Source organism: Coregonus lavaretus (genome assembly GCF_964263955.1).
Source record: "Coregonus lavaretus genome assembly, chromosome: 4".
In the NCBI taxonomy this organism is placed as follows: Eukaryota; Metazoa; Chordata; class Actinopteri; order Salmoniformes; family Salmonidae; genus Coregonus; species Coregonus lavaretus.
In genome coordinates, this window is record NC_139991.1 from 9,448,347 (window position 1) to 9,473,436 (window position 25,090).

A 25,090-nucleotide genomic window follows, 5' to 3' on the forward strand; every position below is an offset into this window, starting at 1 on the left:
TAGTATTTATTAGCAGATTTATTTTTGGGCAAACAATGAAAGTGTACATTTTCATATTAAAAAAGCAGATACATACACTATGATACAACAGAATTTGTACCGCTAAACATTTAACAAAGATCTTAAAAATTCCCTAAAAATAAAATAATATTTATAACTTCTGATGAATTGACAAGACAAATTTCCATAGAACATTTACGTACATTTTAGGAAGACCCCACGTTATGGCTTTGGGCTGTAATGATCCTTCATTTTACTGACTGGAATGAGGCATTCATTTTCTATGGCAAAACTGCTGTTATTTAAAGCTTTATCACATGCAGGTATACAGTAGCTGGATCAGCTTAAATAAGGGCGGAGAGCATCTTATGTTCATTCTATGTCCATTAAACCCTCAACACCAATCAGATCCTCCATCTAACCAGCGGACTGCATTTAACATTATGTAATCATGGTACCATGTAATAACATATTGGTAAACATATTAATAACATTGATTAAAATGTAATGTTAGGTGCAGGACTTTTGTCTTACCATGTGACCTAACCAGGTCCTAGTTATAGGTTTTAGGCTGATGTTTTTTTGTGTGAAGACATATGATTACGAAAAAACTGCTAGTCCTACACTTCTTTATTTGTTTGGCCTTAAATGTTTAGAGATGAATTGAGGCGAGGTTATAGGACAGGTGAAGCCTCATGGTAGTATGTGGCTGTAAGGTCAAGGTCTTGAGGTGTGGAGGTGTTTGGACTAAGGCTTCAGTGAGCATCAGAACTCCTGATCAGGCTGTACTAAGGTCAGTTCAGTGGTGAAGGTGGCGAGGGACACGGGAGGTAGTGCAGTGGTGAGAGAGTCAGTTAGCCAATGCCCCAAAAGACCCCTAACCCCTATGCACTTGGGACCTGCAAATACTAAATAGTTACAGGCAATAGGGTGACAATTCCACCTAGTCTATCAGAGGGCAGGGTGGAGCTATTACCATATTGCTTAGGACTAGGGTCTGGAGAATGTATTGGTGAAGAGAAAACCCCTGGCCCTACTTATACCCATCAGATCCTTTCAGATCTATACAAGTGCCTAGGGGTGATTTTGGGACTGGGCCTGTGTCTCACTCTCCAGGCAGAGCTGGAGGTTGGTGGGACCAGGGAGACTCACTCAGGCTCATCTGTTGCCCCCAGAGCCGTTGTAGGCGTTGTAGGGTAGAGGGTAGACACTGGAGGCCTGGTTCATCCAGCCGTGGTCCCCTCCTCTCCTCTGGTTCTCCTGCTGCTGCTGCTCTATGTACTGGTTCAGCAGGGCTCCCACCTGCTCCTGGTCCTTAAAGGGACTGGGGCGGAAACTGGCCCGCAGCCATGCCCTGTACTGGAAACAAGACAGACAGAAAATACCATGTTCGATGGAATTAAGTAATTCAATTCAGTTCAGCTCAGCTCAATTTGTGTTCTATGGTCCTCCAAGGGTGGGATGTGAGAGCAGAGTGTGCTGGTATCAGAGGAGACTGTGTGGGTGAGAAGTTATTTTTCCATTGTGGTGTAGTTTACCACACTTTCTCTTGGTTTCTTTTCCTTCCCAGTAGATGGTGATAGATGTAGATAGAGGCAGCTACAATCTAAGCAATCTATCTCTAGATCAATCTCTGTGTGTGGTTGGCAAATGGACGGCAGACATTTCTGAAAACGAGGGACTTTCCTCAGCAGCTCAGAGAGCCATAAGAGGTCCAACAGCTGTGACCCTGTTGGGTCAGAAGTCTCTGACCACGGCAACTGTACAGAGAAAAAACACACTCACTTACTTTGGCTTTAACAACATTGCTTCTGGGCTTGATCCCAACTTGAGTTCTGTGCATGTAAATCATACATTGATGTCATTGCATTGGTAACTTGTGAAAATTTAAGTTACACATGCTGATCTCAAGACAAGATGTGACCTTCTGTGAGGAATGTTAGTATCATATCCTTGCACAGACAATGTCCTCTAAAATGGCCCAGTGTCTGTGTTTTCTGGGTTTAGCGGTACACAGGGATTAGTCCTGGTTAGAGGGCCTCGGGGAGGCAGCAGGGGTTGGGTGGGAAACCCCTGGCAGAAGTCCCAGGTCTTTAGCCCAGCGGTCAGTGGGCTTACATAGGGACCAGTGAGAGCTGAGGAGGGGGTGGGGAGAGCTAGCTCTGAATCAGAGCTTTAACAGGAATCTGCCTCCACTTCCGTCACTCCTCCTCTGACATTCCTCACACAGTAGGTACGGGGCTCTCAAGCACAAACAGATCTAGGGCCAGCCTAGATTGTAGTGACTGTTCAAGTGATGTCACCCAATTCCATTGAAGCATGTAGAAAAATACACTTTACACAAGAAATTGTATTTGACCAATATTGTTTTTTATTCCTTTTATTCATGTGTTCTATTTCTATGTCAGTCCTGGTGATTCTGTAAGTGTGACACACACTACGTTAATTGAACATTACCCAGCCCTCCTTTTATCAGAGTGGTACCACAGCCTGTGGGACATGCTCCATCTTGCCCTTCCAGTAAAGCGCTAACCATTTAGGTCAACAAGTCCAACAGAGCATCCAGATTTGCGGTTTCTGGAGGGAATCCAGGAAATAACCATCTAATAATTTGTTGTGTAACACCATATACTTTGCGAAATAGGACGAACTGAAAGTGTCTCTGAAAGTAATATTTGGAATTATGTTCAAAAGGATTCACTGTTTTGTGCATTTCAGTAACGCAATATTAATACAAAGAGGGAACTGTGGATTATAAGGAGACAAATAAAATGTTCACACTAGTGTGAGCCTAATGAACCTAACCATTCAGTTTCTTTTCGATTCAGTTGTCACATTCTTTTGGCACCTGTGTTTTCACTAATATAGGTTATGCAGTTTAGATATGTTCCACACCACTGGACCTACAGTATAGACATCATTTATAAACATTTTGGAAATGCAGTGAGAGATCAAAACAACCACACAGTTCGACATATTATTGTTCTGACATGAACATTGCTACCCTTCACAGAACACAACAAACATGGATGTCATTTGAAGACCGGCCGAGTATAGAAAGAGAAGTGCAGTTTAAGTTATTTTGGGTCAGACTTCCACACAGGACAGAGGGATTGATCAGTGTAGTTCTCACGCTTGCTATGGGAAGACATGGCTGACATTTACAACAATGGAACAGCACATCACATGCTTCTGGTAGACATGTCTTGGATGGAGTGGTGGGTGGCTACTAGTTTCAATGCATAGCCACCAATGTAATAGTTCAACAAAATATTGTAAGGTGTACTTATTTGGGGATTTACTTATAAATAACCTATACACGACTGTAATAGATTATAGGTAAACAAACTAGTGGTACATTATTTACATTAGATGGGTAATCATGATATACAGTATAATTGTAATGTTATATACAAAATAGTGTTACAGACTTCCTATCATAAATTCAGGAGTTCCAGATGAACCAAGAAAGTTCATCTGGTAATAGAGAAGAGTTGTGTTCAGGTGTGTCGCAGTGACGTATGTTTCCTCCCACACAACCGTCAGGTGTCACAGCGACTCCCACACATTACCACCATCCATAACCAGCCATACAACATACTCAAACCTCTTTACAAGAAATGCACTGTGTTACAAAAATACACACCAAGGAAGGTACAATGAACAGTTAGACAACACATGATAAGGACAGACGGGGGACTTGAATCCCAAACCCAGCTTTGAGTCAGACTCTCCACCATCCCTTTACCAGTTTTCACATCCGGATCATCAATTCATGAGAAAAGGATTACTCAAAATTGGAACAAATGATGTCCATTTCAGTTTTGTTTGCTTGAAAACGTCTCTCTGCTTTGAATCCATTCAAAGTAAGTCAAAGTCAAAACTGAGGCACAGTGACCTGGACACAACCCCTAAGACACTATCACACTGAACCTTAACTTACACTCAACAAAACACCCATTTTAAGTAAAGTCAACTTCTACGTAATAATGCATTTATAATCATTTTTAACAACAGACATACTAACTTAGTTGTATCAGTGTCGTGAAATGAAAAAAAGATACAATTGATCACCAACCCTATATACAGTATAACACTATAGATCAAACTATTGGGATGACAAGAGCAATTTCTCTCTAAGACACAGTCATGGGAAAAGCATGAAGAAAGAAATCCCATTTCCCCTTTGACCCTCAAAATCACTGGCAAATCACCCAAACAATAAGAAAATAACAAATATTTTTTTATTCTTTGGTGAAGACATGTTGCAAGCCTCTGACAGTAATTACAGTCACGTGATGGCCAGTAGCAGGCTAATGCAATTTCAGCAAGCCCCTCCAGTTCCCCTTCTGTATACTACAAACACGTACTGAGTACCACTGGCTGGGTGCATCTCACCAGCTAGAGACTCAAAGCCCTTCTCAGCCACCTCCATGCACAGCTCTCTTTGCAGCATGGTCTAGAAACGTTTGTGTGTGTGTGTGTGTGCATGTCACACATCTTTTCACAGGTATGAAGTCTGATGTATGTGGAAATAGCTGCCCCATAACAGGAAAGCCATTTTCTCACCCCACTACATCTTGAATGTGTGAATAATATGCAGATGGCTATAAATAAACTGACAACACAGACACTCACTTTGAAACCAGCAAACACTTTAGTGTAGGTCTAGTGAAATGAGAGTGGAGGAGGGTGAAGTCACGGTTAATATGCATGATAATGGCACTTCTAATTAAATAACTTATGTATTTCTGGTGGCCCAGACGAAAGTCACATAGAAACAGTTTACACAGGATCTTGTTGTCTTCTGTTGGCCTAAATACATTGAGGGTTCATAAACCACCTCAGGCATAACAGCAAGTCCTGACAAAGCCATCAGCCATCACAGAGATCATCTCCCAGATGACCAATGGGCAGCATGATGAGTTTAGGATGATCCCTGGTATGTCATATAAAGTTGAGACAGGCAACCAGGAAGGATGAGCTCCAGGTTTACTGTCAGAGACCCACCTCCATCCACAGAAGTGAAAGTAAACCAAAAGTATGAACCTGACAGGGCAGGAGTGGCATGGCCTTGTAAAATACAGTTGCATCATTAACTGATGGCAGCTGGATGATGACACATTCCTGTGACTCTGTACTTTGAGTGGGAGTAAGCTAACAGTTTGGCTTCCGAGTGGGTGTTAGAGAAAAGGTGGGCCTTAACCGGCATTCTTCTTACTCATTGAAATTGTTTACCGTTGATAGGCCTGAACTATGCAAGTCTAAATATTACGCCTGAGCTGTGTTACATGGTGTTTTTTTGCCCCCGAGTAATTGAATTGCGGGAAGCTGTGCCATTAAACCCCTACAACTCATCCAGAACGCCGCAGCCCGTCTGGTGTTCAACCTTCCCAAGTTCTCTCACGTCACCCCGCTCCTCCGCACACTCCACTGGCTTCCAGTTGAAGCTTGCATCTGCTACAAGACCATGGTGCTTGCCTACGGAGCTGTGAGGGGAACGGCACCTCCGTACCTTCAGGCTCTGATCAGTCCCTATACCCAAACGAGGGCATTGCGTTCATTCACCACCTCTGGCCTGCTGGCTACGCTACCTCTGCGGAAGCACAGTTCCCGCTCAGCCCAGTCAAAACTGTTCGCTGCTCTGGCACCCCAATGGTGGAACAAGCTCCTTCACGACGCCAGGACAGCGGAGTCACTCACCACCTTCCGGAGACACTTGAAACCCCACCTCTTTAAGGAATACCTGGGATAGGATAAAGTAATCCTTCTACACCCCCTTACCCCACCCCCCCAATAAAATAATAATTGTAAAGTGGTTGTCCCACTGGCTATCATAAGGTGAATGCACCAATTTGTAAGTCGCTCTGGATAAGAGCGTCTGCTAAATGACGAAAATGTAAAATAATAATAATAATTTGGGGGGTGCTTATATTTGTCCTGTTATTTTTTTGCATATCCCAACTCCCCCTGAGACACCCGCAGGGTGTGGGCGTCATGGCCAGGGTCGCCATTGTACAGCGTACCTGGAGCATTAAGGGTTAAGTGCCTTGCTCAAGGGCACAGCGACTATATTTTTTTGGTTAGAGGACATCATTATGTTATCTATACAGGGTGTGTGTGTATTGTGTGTTTTAATGTGTGTGTACCTACCTCTGTGACTTGGTTCATCTGGTACTCCTGTAGTTGCTGTTGGAAGCCATAGTTCGGGCCTACGAAGGAACGCACAGCCTTGACAGCCGACAGACACTCCTCCCAGCTGTAGGTGGTGACGGTCATCAGGTAGGCCACCACCATGGTAGTGCTACGGGACACACCAGCCAGGCTGCATTATAGGACAGGGACAGGGAGAGCACAGTCAGGAGTGGTCAGGTACGGTCAACAGAAAGTTAGCGGTTTATGGTTAGGTGGTGTACGTACCAGTGCACCAGACAGGCCCCTCCATTTAGACGACATTCATGGATGAACCTGATGCTCTCTTTGAAATGCTGTGACCTGCAAAGACAAAAATACATGACCTTATAAGTACAAGTACAGAATAAACAGTGTAGTGTAAAAAGTGTATCACTGATCATATCAGGATGTGGATTGTCTTATCATACAGTGAGGGAAAAAAGTATTTGATCCCCTGCTGATTTTGTACGTTTGCCCACTGACAAAGAAATGATCAGCCTATAATTTTAATGGTAGGTTTATTTGAACAGTGAGAGTCAGAATAACAACAACAAAAATCCAGAGAAACGCATGTCAGAAATGTTATAAATTGATTTGCATTTTAATGAGGGAAATAAGTATTTGACCCCCTCTCAATCAGAAAGATTTCTGGCTCCCAGGTGTCTTTTATACAGGTAAGGAGCTGAGATTAGGAGCACACTCTTAAAGGGAGTGCTCCTAATCTCGGTTTGTTACCTGTTTAAAAGACACCTGTCCACAGAAGCAATCAGATTCCAAACTCTCCACCATGGCCAAGACCAAAGAGCTCTCCAAGGATGTCAGGGACAAGATTGTAAACCTACACAAGGCTAGAATGGGCTACAAGACCATCGCCAAGCAGCTTGGTGAGAAGGTGACAACAGTTGGTGCGATTATTCGCAAATGGAAGAAACACAAAAGAACTGTCAATCTCCCTCTGCCTTGGGCTCCATGCAAGATCTCACCTCGTGGAGTTGCAATGATCATGAGAACGGTGAGGAATCAGCCCAGAACTACATGGGAGGATCTTGTCAATGATCTCAAGGCAGCTGGGACTATAGTCACCAAGAAAACAATTGGTAACACACTATGCCGTGAAGGACTGAAATCCTGCAGCGCCCGCAAGGTCCCCCTGCTCAAGAAAGCACATATACAGGCCCGTCTGAAGTTTGCCAATGAACATCTGAATGATTCAGAGGAGAACTGGGTGAAAGTGTTGTGGTCAGATGAGACCAAAATGGAGCTCTTTGGCATCAACTCAACTCGCCGTGTTTGGAGGAGGAGGAATGCTGCCTATGACCCCAAGAACACCATCCCCACCGTCAAACATGGAGGTGGAAACATTATGCTTTGGGGGTGTTTTTCTGCTAAGGGGACAGGACAACTTCACCGCATCAAAGGGACGATGGACGGGGCCATGTCCCGTCAAATCTTGGGTGAGAACCTCCTTCCCTCAGCCAGGGCATTGAAAATGGGTCGTGGATGGGTATTCCAGCATGACAATGACTCAAAACACACGGCCAAGGCAACAAAGGAGTGGCTCAAGAAGAAGCACATTAAGGTCCTGGAGTGGCCTAGCCAGTCTCCAGACCTTAATCCCATAGAAAATCTGTGGAGGGAGCTGAGGGTTTGAGTTGCCAAACGTCAGCCTCAAAACCTTAATGACTTGGAGAAGATCTGCAAAGAGGAGTGGGACAAAATCCCTCCTGAGATGTGTCTAAACCTGGTGGCCAACTACAAGAAACGTCTGACCTCTGTGATTGCCAACAAGGGTTTTGCCACCAAGTACTAAGTCATGTTTTGCAGAGGGGTCAAATACTTATTTCCCTCATTAAAATGCAAATCAATTTATAACATTTTTGACATGCGTTTTTCTGGATTTTTTTGTTGTTATTCTGTCTCTCACTGTTCAAATAAACCTACCATTAAAATTATAGACTGATAATTTCTTTGTCAGTGGGCAAACGTACAAAATCAGCAGGGGATCAAATACTTTTTTCCCTCACTGTAGGTGAGACTAAGGCTGATAAGGTGACCATATTACCGCCACACCCGCAGTCACGAGTCATGACGGCAATCAAATTCCACGTGACCGTTTAGTAATAATAATAATAATAATAATAATAATATGCCATTTAGCAGACGCTTTTATCCAAAGCGACTTACAGTCATGCGTACATACATTTTTTTTTTGGTGTATGGGTGGTCCCGGGGATCGAACCCACTACCTTGGCGTTACAAGCACCGTGCTCTACCAGGTGAGCTACAGAGGACCACGAAATTAGGCGGTAATTAGGCTTCTCCAAGCTCTGATGCTGCTGATGGTCATTAGTAGCCTACCAAACTTGCTAACTGCCTGGTACTCAGCACTCTATTGTCCCTCTAATCAATCTGACATAAATGAAAATGTAGAAAAAAAATCTAATCAAACACTTCATGAGAGCCCATGAGCTTATGTTGCGCAACATTTCTATAGGCTATGCAATTGCATGAGAAAACAGAGTGATGGCTCTATTAAAAAGAGGCGGATCCCATCAGCTTTCTATATGCTAGTCTTACTATATTTATTTATCAAATTTCCTAATATTAAGCACATTGCCTCTCTTTACAACAGGAGTATAGCCTACCTGGCTGGCATGAAAATGAATCACATGAATAGCGTCCTCCATTCGCTGTTTAAGTGCAGAGATTCCTCCTTTTTTTCTAGACAGGTGCATGATAAATCAAAACAAATTTCACACAGATATTATTTAGTATATGTAAAGACAAGATTAAATCAAGAATAGTCTGATGGGTGACAATATTAGCCTATCACTTGTGAATTATATATTATCACTTGTGAATGATGCACAGCTTAAGGCAAGAAACAGCACATGCCTTTTTTTGCGACTTTTTCAAATCATAGTCGCACACCTCATGTAGCCTAGCCCATAGGCCTACAGTGGGGGAAAAAAGTATTTAGTCAGCCACCAATTGTGCAAGTTCTCCCACTTAAAAAGATGAGAGAGGCCTGTAATTTTCATCATAGGTACACGTCAACTATGACAGACAAATTGAGAACAAAAATCTAGAAAATCACATTGTAGGATTTTTAATGTATTTATTTGCAAATTATGGTGGAAAATAAGTATTTGGTCAATAACAAAAGTTTCTCAATACTTTGTTATATACCCTTTGTTGGCAATGACACAGGTCAAACGTTTTCTGTAAGTCTTCATAAGGTTTTCACACACTGTTGCTGGTATTTTGGCCCATTCCTCCATGCAGATCTCCTCAAGAGCAGTGATGTTTTGGGGCTGTCGCTGGGCAACACGGACTTTCAACTCCCTCCAAAGATTTTCTATGGGGTTGAGATCTGGAGACTGGCTAGGCCACTCCAGGACCTTGAAATGCTTCTTACGAAGCCACTCCTTCGTTGCCCGGGCGGTGTGTTTGGGATCATTGTCATGCTGAAAGACCCAGCCACGTTTCATCTTCAATGCCCTTGCTGATGGAAGGAGGTTTTCACTCAAAATCTCACGATACATGGCCCCATTCATTCTTTCCTTTACACGGATCAGTCGTCCTGGTCCCTTTGCAGAAAAACAGCCCCAAAGCATGATGTTTCCACCCCCATGCTTCACAGTAGGTATGGTGTTCTTTGGATGCAACTCAGCATTCTTTGTCCTCCAAACACGACGAGTTGAGTTTTTACCAAAAAGTTCAATTTTGGTTTCATCTGACCATATGACATTCTCCCAATCCTCTTCTGGATCATCCAAATGCACTCTAGCAAACTTCAGACGGGCCTGGACATGTACTGGCTTAAGCAGGGGGACACGTCTGGCACTGCAGGATTTGAGTCCCTGGCGGCGTAGTGTGTTACTGATGGTAGGCTTTGTTACTTTGGTCCCAGCTCTCTGCAGGTCATTCACTAGGTCCCCCGTGTGGTTCTGGGATTTTTGCTCACCGTTCTTGTGATCATTTTGACCCCACGGGGTGAGATCTTGCGTGGAGCCCCAGATCGAGGGAGATTATCAGTGGTCTTGTATGTCTTCCATTTCCTAATAATTGCTCCCACAGTTGATTTCTTCAAACCAAGCAGCTTACCTATTGCAGATTCAGTCTTCCCAGCCTGGTGCAGGTCTACAATTTTGTTTCTGGTGTCCTTTGACAGCTCTTTGGTCTTGGCCATAGTGGAGTTTGGAGTGTGACTGTTTGAGGTTGTGGACAGGTGTCTTTTATACTGATAACAAGTTCAAACAGGTGCCATTAATACAGGTAACGAGTGGAGGACAGAGGAGCCTCTTAAAGAAGAAGTTACAGGTCTGTGAGAGCCAGAAATCTTGCTTGTTTGTAGGTGACCAAATACTTATTTTCCACCATAATTTGCAAATAAATTCATTAAAAATCCTACAATGTGATTTTCTGGATTTTTTTTCTCAATTTGTCTGTCATAGTTGACGTGTACCTATGATGAAAATTACAGGCCTCTCTCATCTTTTTAAGTGGGAGAACTTGCACAATTGGTGGCTGACTAAATACTTTTTTCCCCCACTGTATATGTTTTGATAAGGTTTGTATCACAACTAAAGTGGCCAAATAACTTTAAAATTAAGCACATTAATCCGCTTTACAACGGGTCTAACTGGAATACATATGCTGCGTGTGAGTTTCAAGTTTGGGGAAGATAATCTTCACCATAAAAATGCACCTTTATAATAAAAGCATTACATTCATAATTGCATTTGCAGTCACTTTTGAAAATTGTGTTTTCCTGCTAATGGAACATTCACGCTTATAGCTTACTGCCGTGTGCGCATTGCTGCACTTATAATGTGAAGAAATAGCCTAATAGTTTATCAACATTTTAAGCTAAACGTTCTCATCTGTTGCATCAGGCTCATTGCTTAAAAAAGGTTTTTTGATGATAGTGGTTGTATTAATTTGGGATCTATCGCATCCCACAACTGTCCCAGACTATGTTTCAAATATTTATTGCTCTCACAGAATAGAATAGGTCAACTTTTGTACTATGGGGGATAGTAGATTGACATAGGCTAGTGCTTTTTCGGTTCGTTTGGCCTACTCATCTTGTTTGATGACAAAAAGTCAAAAGTTTGGACACAGCTACTCATTCAAGGGTTTTTCTTTATTTGTCTTTTAACAAGATGAGGGCAAGTTAAGATTATGACATTGTGTTACTATTTAGCAATGCGAGTAGGAGTTAGACCAGACAACAAAGGACAAGGAGAACTGTCTACAGACAACTGAGAAACCAAGATAAAGAGGCCTCCCAATGTAGGGAGGAGAGAAACCGTTAGGCTTGGAAGAGAGTATGAAATATGTTGCAGGATATTGTGAGGACGGCGATAACTAAGGAATGCAGCCTGCCCGAGCAGGGAGTAGATAATGATAAGAACATGTGTGTGTGTGTATGTGTGTGTGTGTATGTATGTGTGTGTGTGTGTGTGTGTGTGTGTGTGTGTGTGTGTGTGACCTGATGGTCAGGAGAGCAGAGGAAAACATGAGCTAAACCCGCATGGCTACCACAGCATTCTGCAGCGATACGCCATCCCATCTGGTTTGGGCTTAGTGGGACTATCATTTGTTTTTCAACAAGACAATGACCCAACACACCTCCAGGCTGTGTAAGGGCTATTTTACCAAGAAGGAGAGTGATGGAGTGCTGCATCAGATGACCTGGCCTCCACAATCCCCCAACCTCAACCAAATTATGATCCCTTAACTATGATCCCTTATTGAGATGGTTTGGGATGAGTCGGTGCGCAGAGTGAAGGAAAGGCAGCCAACAAGTGCTCAGTATATGTGGGAACTCCTTCAAGACTGTTGGAAAAGCATTCCAGGTGAAGCTGGTTGAGAGAATGCCAAGAGTGTGCAAATCTGTCATCAAGGCAAAGGGTGGCTACTTGAAGAATCTCAAATCTCAAATATATTTTGATTTGTTTAATACTTTTTTGGTTACTACATGATTCCATAAGTGTTATTTAATAGTTTTGATGTCTTCACTATTATTCTACAATGTAGAAAATAGTAAAAATAAAGAAAAACCCTTGAATGAGTAGGTGTGTCCAAACCTTTGACTGGTACCGTAGCCTTTGAGAAAGACCCAATCACGTGATGGAGAGCCATGTGATTGAGAGGTGCTTCAGAGCGTGCAGCCAGGAGAAGGGAATTATAATTATTATATTCAGACCAAGGGCAAAACGGCCACTGGCCGAAAATACATGGATTTTTTTAGGGGGCATTACAGCCACACAAAGGGGATGCCGCTGGGAAATTTGAGGCATTATCAAGTGCTTGTGAAATTGTGAATGAGAGACTGATGAAGTGTGTACAGACTGCGCAAAAAAAAAAACAGCGCTCATGCCTTTCATGCAACTTTTTTCAAATCATCATTAGAGTCCCATCATGCAGCCTTATAATGTATTAAAAATCAAAACATATAGCCCAATATTTGTATCACAACTAAAGTTACATAAATAACTCTAAATTAAGCATACAGGAGTACCTGTTTCTTTGTTAACCGCTCAACACAAAATAGCCGCATATGCACACTCCCTCAAATCGTTTGGAGAAAATATCCTTTCTATTTTATTCAGCTATGTTCAATTGTATCCTTCTTCATACTATAAAATAATATAAAAAATGCCACGGAATTCTAAGCAAATCTTGTCTACTAAATGAACTAGTGTAGCCCACAGCAATATGGCATAGACATATCAGGGCCTAACATAAGGACAACTAAGAGTATGCTATTCTGTTCTTCTGAAATAGACTACATTTTCTTCATATCATGTTTCTTTAGACCTGTCTAAAATAAATAATGGATTTATTGTGATGGTGTAGGCTATATTACATGGATTTATTAGACTTTTTTAAATGTAGATGTTCCAAAAGTCTGCATCAGTGGCTTGTAGGCTATGTGTGGAAGCCAGGAGAAGCTCAAATATGTTTATGTTAATTAACAGTCAATTACCGTGGGACCGGCAGTAATTTGCTTGACAATCACCGGCTGACAAAATGTAATGACCGCCACAGCCCTAGGTGAGACCAGATCTATAAATATATAAATAGATTTCAGGTCAGATTTTATGGGATATGAGAAAGAACTGGAAGAAGTGAAACTAAGGTGTAAAAGTCATCTGGATTCCATCTCTGCACAGCACAAGTTCCTTCAATCCGTTTAATCTCAGTCATGATGTCCAGATAGATACCTGTCCTGTCTGATACCCAAGTAACCATGTATCTGTGTCCAATCATCACATCACTGGGATGTCCCAGGGCAAATTTGACAGTTTAGTCATATAGCAGATGCTCTAATCCAGAGCGACTTACATTAGTGCATTCATCTTAAGATAGCTACTGTAGGTGAGACAACAACATATCACAATCGTAGCAAGTAAATTTTCCCTCAACAAAGTAGTTATCAGCAAAGTCAGTGCTAGTAGGAAAAGACGCACAACGATGTTATGGAGGGGGAAGGAATGGGTAGCTTACTCTCGAGGTGGTGGTGGAAGTGATCTCCCCTATACAGTTGTCTTGTTTAGTAGCACTCTCCACTGGACACTACTAGGAGAACCTATAAGTATTTTCTACTCAACTTTCATTGTCATCCAAGAAAGTCATAATATCTCTCTCACAATCCGTTGGTTTGTCAATTCATGCACCTTTTTTGGACTGTGAGGTAATGAGAGTATAGGGGACTCCTATACTGCTTCCCTCCCGGACATTACAACCACTATCATTCCATCTTTAGAGATCATCTTTTCATGTAGATCAATACAGCATACCCCAACTAACGTTCTCCCTCCGTCTACCCTATACTGTGACTTGATCCGTGTTTTGGTGTTGGTGTATGACTACCACTCCAAACACTATTGGAAATAGTAGTGAAGCATTGTGCAATAGGAGAGTCATATGGTGGGGAGGATTGTCCTCTAACAGCAAAGGCTGCTTGGTTACCCAATCCACTCAACAGACAGGGGCTAAAATAGATGGATTGCATGTTCCCTCCTCACTTGGAGCCAAACTCTTGCTGAAAGATGTCTCCTCAGCACTTTTCTAATTCTTTCTGGTCCAGCGGTTTCCGGCTATCTTGTTAAATGTGCAGAAATGTATTATGTGGTGATTATTTGGTGTTTTGAAAGGCTGAACTCCAAATGAAAACAAAAATAATTAGGATCTTACACTGAGTTTACAAAACATTAAAAACACCTGCTCTTTCCATGACATAGACTGACCAGGTGAATCCAGGTGAAAGGTATGATCCCTTATTGATGTCACCTGTTAAATCCACTTCAATCAGTGTCGATGAAGGGGAGGAGACAGGTTAAATAATCATTTTTAAGCCTTGAGACAATTGAGACATGGATTGTGTATGTGTGCAATGGGTGAATGGGCAAGACAACATATTTAAGTGCCTTTGAAATGGGTATGGTAGTAGGTGCCAGGTGCACCGGTTTGTGTCAAGAACTGCAACGATGCTGGGTTTTTCACGCTCAACAGTTTCTCGTGTGTATCAAGAATGGTCCACCACCCAAAGGACATTCAGCCAACTTGACACAACTGTGGGAATCATTGGAGTCAACATGGGCCAGCATCCCTGTGGAACGCTTTCGACACCTTGTAAAGTCCATGCCCCAACGAATTGAGGCTGTTCTTAGGGAAAAAGGACCGGGGGTGGGTGCAACTCAATATTAGGAAGGTGTTCCTAATGTTTGGTACACTCAGTGTATATTCACAAATGAAGGACAGCGGCAAACTGTATGGTACTTTCAAAATACAGTTTATGGCTGTCTCCAAACAAAGACTCTGTGGTGCTTTAGTTTTGTGATATCTGGTAACTGAATATATAGGACATGTCCACCTGATTCTAATTCTTGGTTCTTGAGTGTTTAATAAAACAACATGAAGTGGGGGTCAGGTCAGCATCCTACCACAATAATTTGACACACTCTCAGAGACTCATCACTAGCTCACAGATAGAGGCCCCCAGTCCTAGCCCCTAGAGTACCCTAGCCATGTCAGTCCCTGGCCTGGTCTCTAGGAGCGGGGGACAGGGGGACGTGATGAAACATGAGGGGCAACCGTTACTCCTGTTTTCCCAGCCTAGGGATTGTGACAGAGGGACTATAATAGGCCTGGTGACCGAGGCACAGCAGGATGTCACAGCAAGGCTTCCTTCCTGCTGCCTGCAGACCAGTTTGTTGCGACATGGGGGTCAGAGGCCCCCCAACCCAACAACAACATCCCGTCCTCCGCAACCTCCAACCAACCACCCTCATCATTATCATCTCTCGCCTTCTTATTTTCCTCTGAGAAGACAAGTGATTGAAAGGCTGACTGGGTTATGATCTGCTTGCGTGAGGTTTAAAAAAAAGACTTACTAGTCGCCAAAATTACGGAGCATGTCTTTAACACTAGTGTCTGTCTGTCTTTCTGACTGACTGGCAGACAGGGTGTTTCTGTCCAGGTATGAAAAGCAGGGTAGGACATTCCACCCTGGTAGTTATCCTTACTGCGCTACACAGCGTGCTACAATACTAATGTAATGAGCAGTAATTAATGTGGACAGAGGACACAGAACAAACTCAACAGATGGTGCAGGTCATAGGTACCAGATGACAGCTTTGCACACTCTTGGCATTCTCTCAACCAGCTTCATGAGGTAGTCACCTGGAATGCATTTCAATTAACAGGTGTGCCTTCTTAAAAGTTAATTTGTGGAATTTATTTCCTTCTTAATGCGTTTGAGCCAATCAGTTGTGTTGTGACAAGGTAGTGATGGTATCCAGAAGATAGCCCTATTTGGTAAAAGACCAAGTCCATATTATGGCAAGAACAGCTCAAATAAGCAAAGAGAAATGGCAGTCAATCATTACATTAAGACATGAAGGTCAGTCAATACGGAAAAGACTTGCTTGGGCCAAGAAACACGAGCAATGGACATTGGACCGGTGGAAATCTGTCCTTTGGTCTGATGAGTCCAAATTTGAGATTTTTGGTTCCAACTGCAGTGTCTTTGTGAGACGCAGAATAGGTGATCGGATGATCTCTGCATGTGTGGTTCCCACGTGAAGCATGGAGGAGGAGGTGTGATGGTGTGGGGGTGCTTTGCTGGTGACACTGTCAGTGATTTATTTAGAATTCAAGACACACTTAACCAGCATGGCTACCACATCATTCTGCAGCCATACGCCATCCCATCTGGTTTGCGCTTAGTGGGACTATCATTTGTTTTTCAACAGGACAATGACCAAACACACCTCCAGGCTGTGTAAGGGCTATTTGACCAAGAAGGAGAGTGATGGAGTGCTGCATCAGATGACCTGGCCTCCACAATCAACCGACCTCAATCAAATTGAGATGGTTTGGGATGAGTTGGACCGCACAGTGAAGAAAAAGCAGCCAACAAGTGCTCAGCATATGTGGGAACTCCTTCAAGACTGTTGGAAAAGTACTGTATGTCCGAGCTTACCTCTTTCAGGAAATAAATCCAATGCAGTACTAGCCTTATATTTAGCTAATAAATGATGGGTTATGTATAAGCTTCTAACTTATAGCCTCTGTCTCTTGCGCAATACACACCTTATGAAAGGTATATATGCGTCAGCCTACAAATTATAGAAATGTATATTAGGGCTGTTATGGTGACCATATTACCGCCACACCGGTGGACACGAGTCATGACGGCAGTCAAATTCCAGGTGACCGTAATTAGGCTTCTCCAAGCTCTGATGCTGCTGATGGTCATTAGTAGCCTACCAAACTTGCTAACTGCCTGGTACTCAGCACTCTATTGTCCCTCTAATCACTCTGACATCATTGCAAATGTAATTGAAAATCTAATCAAACACTCATGTTGCGTAACATTTCTATAGGCTATGCAATTGCGTGAGAAAACAGAGTGATGGCCTCCATTAAAAAGAGGAGGATCCCATCAGCTTTCTATAGGCCAGAATTACTATACTTATTTCTCAACTTTCCTAATATTAAGCACATTGCTTCTCTTTACAACAGGAGTATAGCCTACCTGGCTGGCATGAAAATGAACCACAGGAAAAGCGTCCTACCTTCGCTATTTAAGTGCATAGATTACATGTATTTTGCTCCCCTGCCCCTGTTTCGAGACAGGTGCATGACAATGGTCCATACTAAATCAAAACAAATTTCACACATATATTATTTCGTATTTAAATCAAGAATTGTCTGATGTGTGACTATTAGCCTATCACTTGTGAATTATATATTATCACTTGTGAATGATGCCCAGCTTAAGTCAAGAAACAGCGCATACCTTTTTTTGTGTGACTTTTTCAAATCATAGTCGCACACCTCATGTAGCCTAGCCCATAGGCCTATATGTTTTGATAAGGTTTGTATCACAACTAAAGTGGCCAAATAACTTCTTAAAATATGCACATTATTCCACTTTACAATGGGTGTAGAGCCTAACTGGCATACATAGGAAGCGCTTGAGTTTCAAGTTTTGGGAAGATAATTTTCACCATAAAATGCACCTTTGCCCTTCTGCTCCACGGGAGGTTTCTGTCCATCCTGAGCTCGCCTTAGGACACCTGCGTTACCGTTTGACAGGTGTATCGCCCCAGTCAAACTCCCCACCTGCCACTGTCCCTGAGGCATTATCAAGTGCTTGTCAAATTATGAATGAGAGACTGATGAAGTGTGTACAGTCTGCGCAAAAAACAAAGCAGAGCTCATGCCTTCCAGGCAACTTTTTTTCAAATCATCATTAGAGTCGCATCATTAGAATGTATTAAATGTATTAAAAATCAAAACATATAGCCCAACATTGGTATCACAACTAAAGTTACATAAATAACTCTAAATTAAGCATACAGGAGTACCTGTTCCTTTGTTAACCGCTCAACACAGAATAGCCGCATGTGCGCACTCCCTCAAATCGTTTGGAGAGAATATCCTATTTTATTCAGCTATGTTCAATTGTATTCTTCATGCTATAAAATTATATAAAATAATGCCATGGAATTCCAAGCAAATCTTGTCTGCTAAATGAACTAGTGTAACCTATAGCCATAGCCAGATCAGGGCCTAACATAAGGACTAGTCAGAGTATGCTATTCTGTTCATCTGAAATAGACTACATTTTCTTCATATCATGTTTCTTTAGACCTGTCTAAAATAAATAATGGATTTATTGTGATGGTGTAGGCTAAATTACATTGATTTATTAGAAATGTAGATGTTCCAAAGGTCTGCATCAGTTGCTTGTAGGTGTCACGACTTCCGCCGAGGCTGCCTCCCCTCCTTGTTTGGGAAGGCTTCGGCGTTCGTTGTCACCGGCTTATTAGCCACTGCTACTCCATATATCATCATTCCTTTTGCCTTGTCTTGTCAATAACACATACCTGGTTCATATCCCCTCATTAGTCCATGTATAAGTGTTCCCTCTGCCCGCTTGTCCTTGTGGGTGATTGTTTTATGTGAGTTGAGTGTAGCTCGGTGGAGCTACTCGTACCTTGTATTGCTGGGGTAGATTATTCCCTTGTGCCTGTATTTTGTTGGAGCTACCCGTACCTTGTATTGCCGGGGTAGATTATTCCCCTGTGCCTGTATTTTGTTGTCGCTATCCAGCGCAACTGTGTACGACGGAATAAACTCTGTATTCGGTGATTTACCCTCCTGCGCCTGACTCCTTCTAATCACACTCATCACAGAATCACCCACCCGCTATGGAGTCAGCGGGAGAGGAGCGCATGCCTGGAGTTGTGGCACGGGTCCAGGAGCATTCCACGATGCTGGCCAGCTTGGGGGAAGCGATGGATCGGGTTCTTCAGATCGTCCAACACCTGGAGAGGAGAGAACCCGGTCTGTCGAGACCAGCTGGCCAATCGGATCCAGCCACCTACACCCCAGCACCCGGAGGGATCCACATATCCCGATCACGGGAGTTCGACGGGACGGCGGCGCTCTGCCAAGGATTCCTCCTTCAACTGGAGCTCTACTTCTCGGATCCCGAGCTGATGGAGCTGGGTGGAGCCGCCATCAGAAAGAGCGGAGGACGACAGCGACAGTGTCACTCGGGTGGCACGAAGGGACAGTACACCACACGTGGTCGTCAATGCTCTTTTGGGTCTGGAGGCGGCAGGCGGGGCACTCTCGCATCACCTCAGGTATCGAACACCCACACTCGTTCAGAGCCCTCTGCTGCGCACTGTACCCTACCCATCTACTTTCCCGATATCATGGTAGTTCCCCAGTGTAAGGTGCCAGTCGATTCAGGCGCAGCAAAGAACTTTATGGACAGGGCATTCTCACGCCGTCTAGGCATTTCATTGGTTCCCCTATCCATTCCACTCCCCATCAGAGCACTTGATAGTCGACCATTAGGGTCCGGGTCTGCTGGGTTTTTCACGCTCAACAATGTTCTGTGTGTATCAAGAATGGTCCACTACACAAAGGACATTCAGCCAACTTGACACAACTGTGGAAAGCATTGGAGTCAACATGTGCCAGCATCCCTGTGGAACGCTTTCGACACCTTGTAGAGTCCATTAATTGAGGTTGTTCTGAGGGCAAAAGGGGGAGCAACTCAATATTAGGAAGGTGTTCCTAATGTTTGGTACACTCAATGTATATGTTTTATATGCTTTGGAATGACACTTCCGGTTTTGGCGGGAAATACCGGGTGCCTGGGAGAGAAGTGATTAATTCTTGGGATGGAACATTTTTTAAATACCCCGAAAATATTCAACTCTACTAAAGACTGAATGTGAAAGTGATAATGGCATGGGTGGAAGGAAGGACACCCACACAGAGCAGAGCAGAGCTGAGGAGAACCCTCGCAGTGCTACAGGGACTCTACCCTCAGCTGTCAAGTCACTTGGAGAGACATCACAGGGTTAGCATATGATGGTAGGGGAACTCTGACACTACATTTATTTTCAAATAACCACAATGTGTAATCAAGTGACATGAAAGACATGTCTCCAATGACCACCACAACACTAGAGTCGGAGTCCCTTTCTACTTAAATGATTCTCGTCTCACATTGTTACAACATTTGTATTATTATTTTCAGGGGTTGGAACCGGTTCAGGGAACAGAACCGAAAACCTGAAAAGAATGAAATTTTTCAAGGAACAGAAATGGAACCGGGAACGAAAGTGGTCCATACTGTTCCAGAACAGAACCACTATTTTAAAAGCATGGAAACCGGTTAATAACACTCTTTTATGTTCCAGGCATATTTTTCTAGTCCCACAAAAAAACGCAACAAAGCGCCTCTGTCACTCAGAAACGTATTCCAGCTTCTGCCTGCAAGCTGAAAATCTTTACAGATGTGTGTGCATGTTTAGGTTACCTGCCCCTCCCCCTTCTGTACTGACGTTAGAAGCGTGAGAAGATGGGGAGAGAGATGTTTTATTAGCTTTTTCAATGCTAGTTAAGAATATTATAGGCCTAGTTACTGTATAATTCTGTGGACCTAATTCAGATAATGCATGTCATAACAACATGCCTAGCGCTTCAAGCCTGCTCCATAACCCTCTCTTGCTCTCTCCCCACTCGTAGAATTTCAGTCACATCTTGCGCAACAGGCTACACTTGTCTGTCCATCACACATGTAAACAACTAGCTTGCCTGCTCTATCCGCACTGATTGGTGAAGTAATTTAATGAGCTAAATGTAAAAAACGGTAGATTTCACAGGTTAAAAAAGGAACAGAAAGGAACAATATAAACCGGTACTTTTTGGGGGTTCGAACCGGTTCTGAACTTTATTTTGATGGTCGGAACAGTGGAACTGAACGAAAAAAAGAGTGGTTCTGAAACCATTGGAAAATAATTTCGGTTTCAACCCCTGATTATTTTTTTTTTTCAACTGTTACATTTCTGCAACTTGTTTTATAACATTTTCAGTATTTATACTAAATGGTAGTATGCCAATGGCGACCCACCAAACATGAGAGCAGCTTAGAGACAGAGAAGTAAACGTTTTGGTCTGCTGCTATAATGAAAGAGGGGGACTTGATAACACACGTGAAGCAGCAGCAGTCTATCTAGGAGCTCATTTCACACAGTGGTGATGGGGTCTATATAAAACTACAGCCATTTAAATACTGCACCGTCTCCACACTCTTTCCTGCTCTGATAGCAAAGCCAGACAAGTCAAACTGAGATATCTGCATCTCAGAGTCCTTTAGATTATCAGGCCTTAGTGTTTTTTACTGTTTTGGTCTCTGACTTGATACTATAGGTACCTTGTTTATCTCTACCTGACACATACTGTATGAACCCTTAAAAGACTTCCAGGCTTATTTCATTTGTTTCAACGACAAAGTGACTAATCTACTTTCCTGCTTGTGTGTCACCCTGGAGCCACAAACTGAAGACCTAAGTTCAACTGATGTTGTTGAAACAATATGACACATGAGTCATGTATTGTTCACAGGAAGAAAAGAGGGACCTCTGACGATGGTACACAGTGGAGTGGCTTGTGTTGGTGGATTTGTTTGACAATGAATGGTGTGCGTGCGTGCGTGGTAACTCACAGGTTCTGGCTAGACGCATCAGCTGCGTGGATACACAGGTAGGTCATGTCCTGTGAGAGGTAAACAGATAGGAGTACAAACACAACACAAGGGTCAGTTTTGTTCTGCACACAACACATACCATCTACATGTGGTCACAGTACAGTTTATCAGCGGTATATCATTCACTTTCTGAAAATTTGCTTTCTTGTATTTATTTTTCATTGTTTGAAACAGTAATTAGTAGGTAAAGTGTGTGGTCATCAACTGCACATTGTTGTTGGATGAGTCAAGTAAATACACACACATACTCAACTGAGTATTATAAATGAACCACAGAGGTAAAAGAAATACAAATATGATGCTTCAAGTAGAGTGAAGTGCTCTAATGAACAGTTAAAGTTTTGTCTAAAGTTCTACAGCCCAATGTCACTGGTATTTATTGAAGCGTGAGACACCCCTACCCCCAGCTGGCTTCAACTGTGTACTACAAAATCTATGTTTTCGACTTTTACAAAATTATGTCATACTGTACGTATTTGGTTACACTACACAATTCCTATGAATCAAATCAAGGAACTGAATACTGACCAAAAAAGTTATTAGACATCTCTCTAGAATTTGAGACAAAATCCCATATTCACTGACTGAGTATGAGGAAGTTAATAATAATTAACGTTTATAAGTTTGACTCATGTAAGACATGGTATTCAAGGTTATAGTCACTGGTCATGAAATCACATTTTCAGTTCTTGACCAACTAAACCAGATTGAAGCCTACTCCAGCCTACTCAAGACACAACAATGTATTCAGTCTATGTCTGTGAAACCGGCCTTGTGTCTTCTATGGCCGCCTGCCCCACTCACCTCCAGCACAGGTTTAGCATTGTTGTACACAGACAGGATGTGGGTGATGTTGTTCTGGGACAAACTCTCTCTGTTCTCCGAGTCTGGGGAAAGACGAAGGGAGGAAGAAAATGTCTATCAGTGATTCTTCTCAGTGAATTTCTATGAGAGCCTCAGTGGAGACAAACCAATGCCAAAGGAGAGAGAGGAAATGCATTATTTGAAGTGTTTAAGACACAGGTTCATCCCTGGCTTGCCCAGAAGCAGCATCAGTGACTGTGTGGCTGTAATTTGGGTAGCGATCATTTGGCCTTGTCACTTTGAGCTATTTTCAGTGTGAGAGCAGTACTTGGACCATCTTGTTAAGCCATCATCAGTATGGCTAAAATTAGAGCATGGTAGATGTCACATTAAGCTGGTAGGGCAGAAACCCCCTTGGCTGAGGAGCAGAAATATTGCCCAATATTGTGCATGATGTAAAATGTGCCTTAAACATTCTGCGACTTGTCTGTTGATAAATCACCAATACTACGAGATGGAGTAAATATGCCATATTCTACTGATGGATAAAGTATGATGCATGTAGCAGCCTTCATTCAGGCCATGCCTTAGTTCATTGAGCTACAGTACATGTATAACCTTCTGCTACTCTACTTTGATCTATACATAGCTATAGTCCACCCACTGGATATTCTTGTTATAATAATAATAATAATATGCCATTTAGCAGACGCTTTTATCCAAAGCGACTTACAGTCATGCGTGCATACATTTTTGTGTATGGGTGGTCCCGGGGATCGAACCCACTACCTTGGCGTTACAAGCGCCGTGCTCTACCAGCTGAGCTACAGAGGACCATAATATCTCTTCCCTTGTAACATTTGACCATACCTTGCAGGTAACGTATCAACAACATTATAACAACATAAGGACAGAGAAAGTTCAGCTCATGTGCATCAATAACAGAAGAAAATGCCGGAGTCTCTTTGAAAACTGCCCTGGATTCAAGCCAGCTGCTGCTGCCACACCTAGTGAATTAGAGTGAGTGTTGCCTCTTGGGTGGGATTCCAGACTGTGCGACATATAAAACAACAATGGATTTCAACAGAATCTTGTTCTCACCTCTGATATTTCCCAGGTAGAGCCCATCAACAACCTGCAAATAGGAAAACAAAGAGACATTTCACTAGTTAGATATTCACAATTTGAGCATGGCCTTAACAGTGATGCTCCTTATCTACGCTGTGGGAGGTATGCAGGTGTCCAGTTTGGTCACACAGTATTTTCCCAATTGAGAAAACAAACAGGAACCATTCTCATAGCTATGTCTAGCCTTATAGGGCCTGCAATAAATAGTCTTGCCTGGCATGACCGGGAGTGAGGAGCACTCTGGGAGCACTGACCCAACTCTGATGGTTATAAGGCCATGTTGACACAGATCTGTGCGATAAAGCTGTAGCTATCCGATCATGATCTCATTTAGACGTTACAAGACTCCTGCATTATTTAAGACTTCAAAAAAAAAGTATATACCTGCCTATGATGTTTCTGTCATTTGAAATTCAGATAAGCTTAGAGCTTCAGTCAGGGTTGAATTACAGTTGTGCTTCTGGACACTCCCATCACCTTAACGGGACACTAAGAAGTGTAATATATATAACATTTAAACACCCAGCTATTGACAGATGACAATAAGGGCTTTAAAACAGTCAAAATAGTAGGGCTAAGTGTTTTTCTCCATTTGATAGCCTAAATCCAAACGTGTATGAGTTATCACGTTATTATATCATGTGAGATTGTGTGATGAGTGGCCTACCCTTTGGTTTTATTCAGGGAAATATAGGGACATTCAGTGTTGCAGATAGAAATGTAGATAATGATGTAAATAACATGATAGACAACAATCTATTCCGCGCATTTCTATGTGCAACGTTTACGCCCCTGAGGAAGTGCCTTGCTACAAAAAAAACAATAAAAAGCCATTGAACAGAACAGATACATTAATAACAAAAACCCATAGGCCCCTACCTTGTTCATTCCATTTCCCATGTCTCTTGCAGACGATAAAGATTATGAAGTATTTGAAATACTACGTTAAAATACAGCTGAGTATTTCCGTCTCAAAGCAACAACGCAAAACATTGGACAAGAACATGGACTGACTTTCACTAACATGAAGGGGTGCGTGCTAGTGATTGCGAAATGTTATGTCGGTCACTAGTAAGACCACTTTGCGCCTCTGTAGTTCAACAACATGGGTGTACTTTTGACCGCTTTCTCTAAATTGCTTCACAAGACGATCGCCATAACGCTGTTCTGTATAACCTTCGCTCCATAATCCTCTTCCGGGTTTTCCCTGAGAAATGATTTCATTGGTACATGTGAACGTAATGCAGCCCAGACCTGGAAAGGATTATGATTAACTCATACAGTACTACTGCTTTGTACTAGGTCCTAACGACAAGCATTTCAAGTATTGAAATGCCTTTTAGCTTTTTTAATTCCTGTAAACCCACAAATGCTTGCCATAGCCTAATC

At 42.6% G+C, this 25,090-nt stretch overlaps 1 protein-coding gene across 1 annotated transcript; it reads right to left on the reverse strand.

Annotated features, from left to right (window-relative positions):
- Positions 1 to 24,910, reverse strand: dusp22a (dual specificity phosphatase 22a). Its single transcript, XM_084160203.1, has 7 exons — positions 24,581 to 24,910; positions 23,675 to 23,708; positions 22,574 to 22,656; positions 21,728 to 21,777; positions 6,421 to 6,495; positions 6,154 to 6,325; positions 1 to 1,359 (listed from the first exon to the last, which is right to left on the reverse strand). Exons 1-7 carry the CDS (start codon positions 24,599 to 24,601, stop codon positions 1,159 to 1,161), a joined length of 636 nt encoding a protein of 211 aa, XP_084016329.1. The 5' UTR covers positions 24,602 to 24,910; the 3' UTR covers positions 1 to 1,158.
- Positions 24,911 to 25,090: the final 180 nt, after the last annotated feature.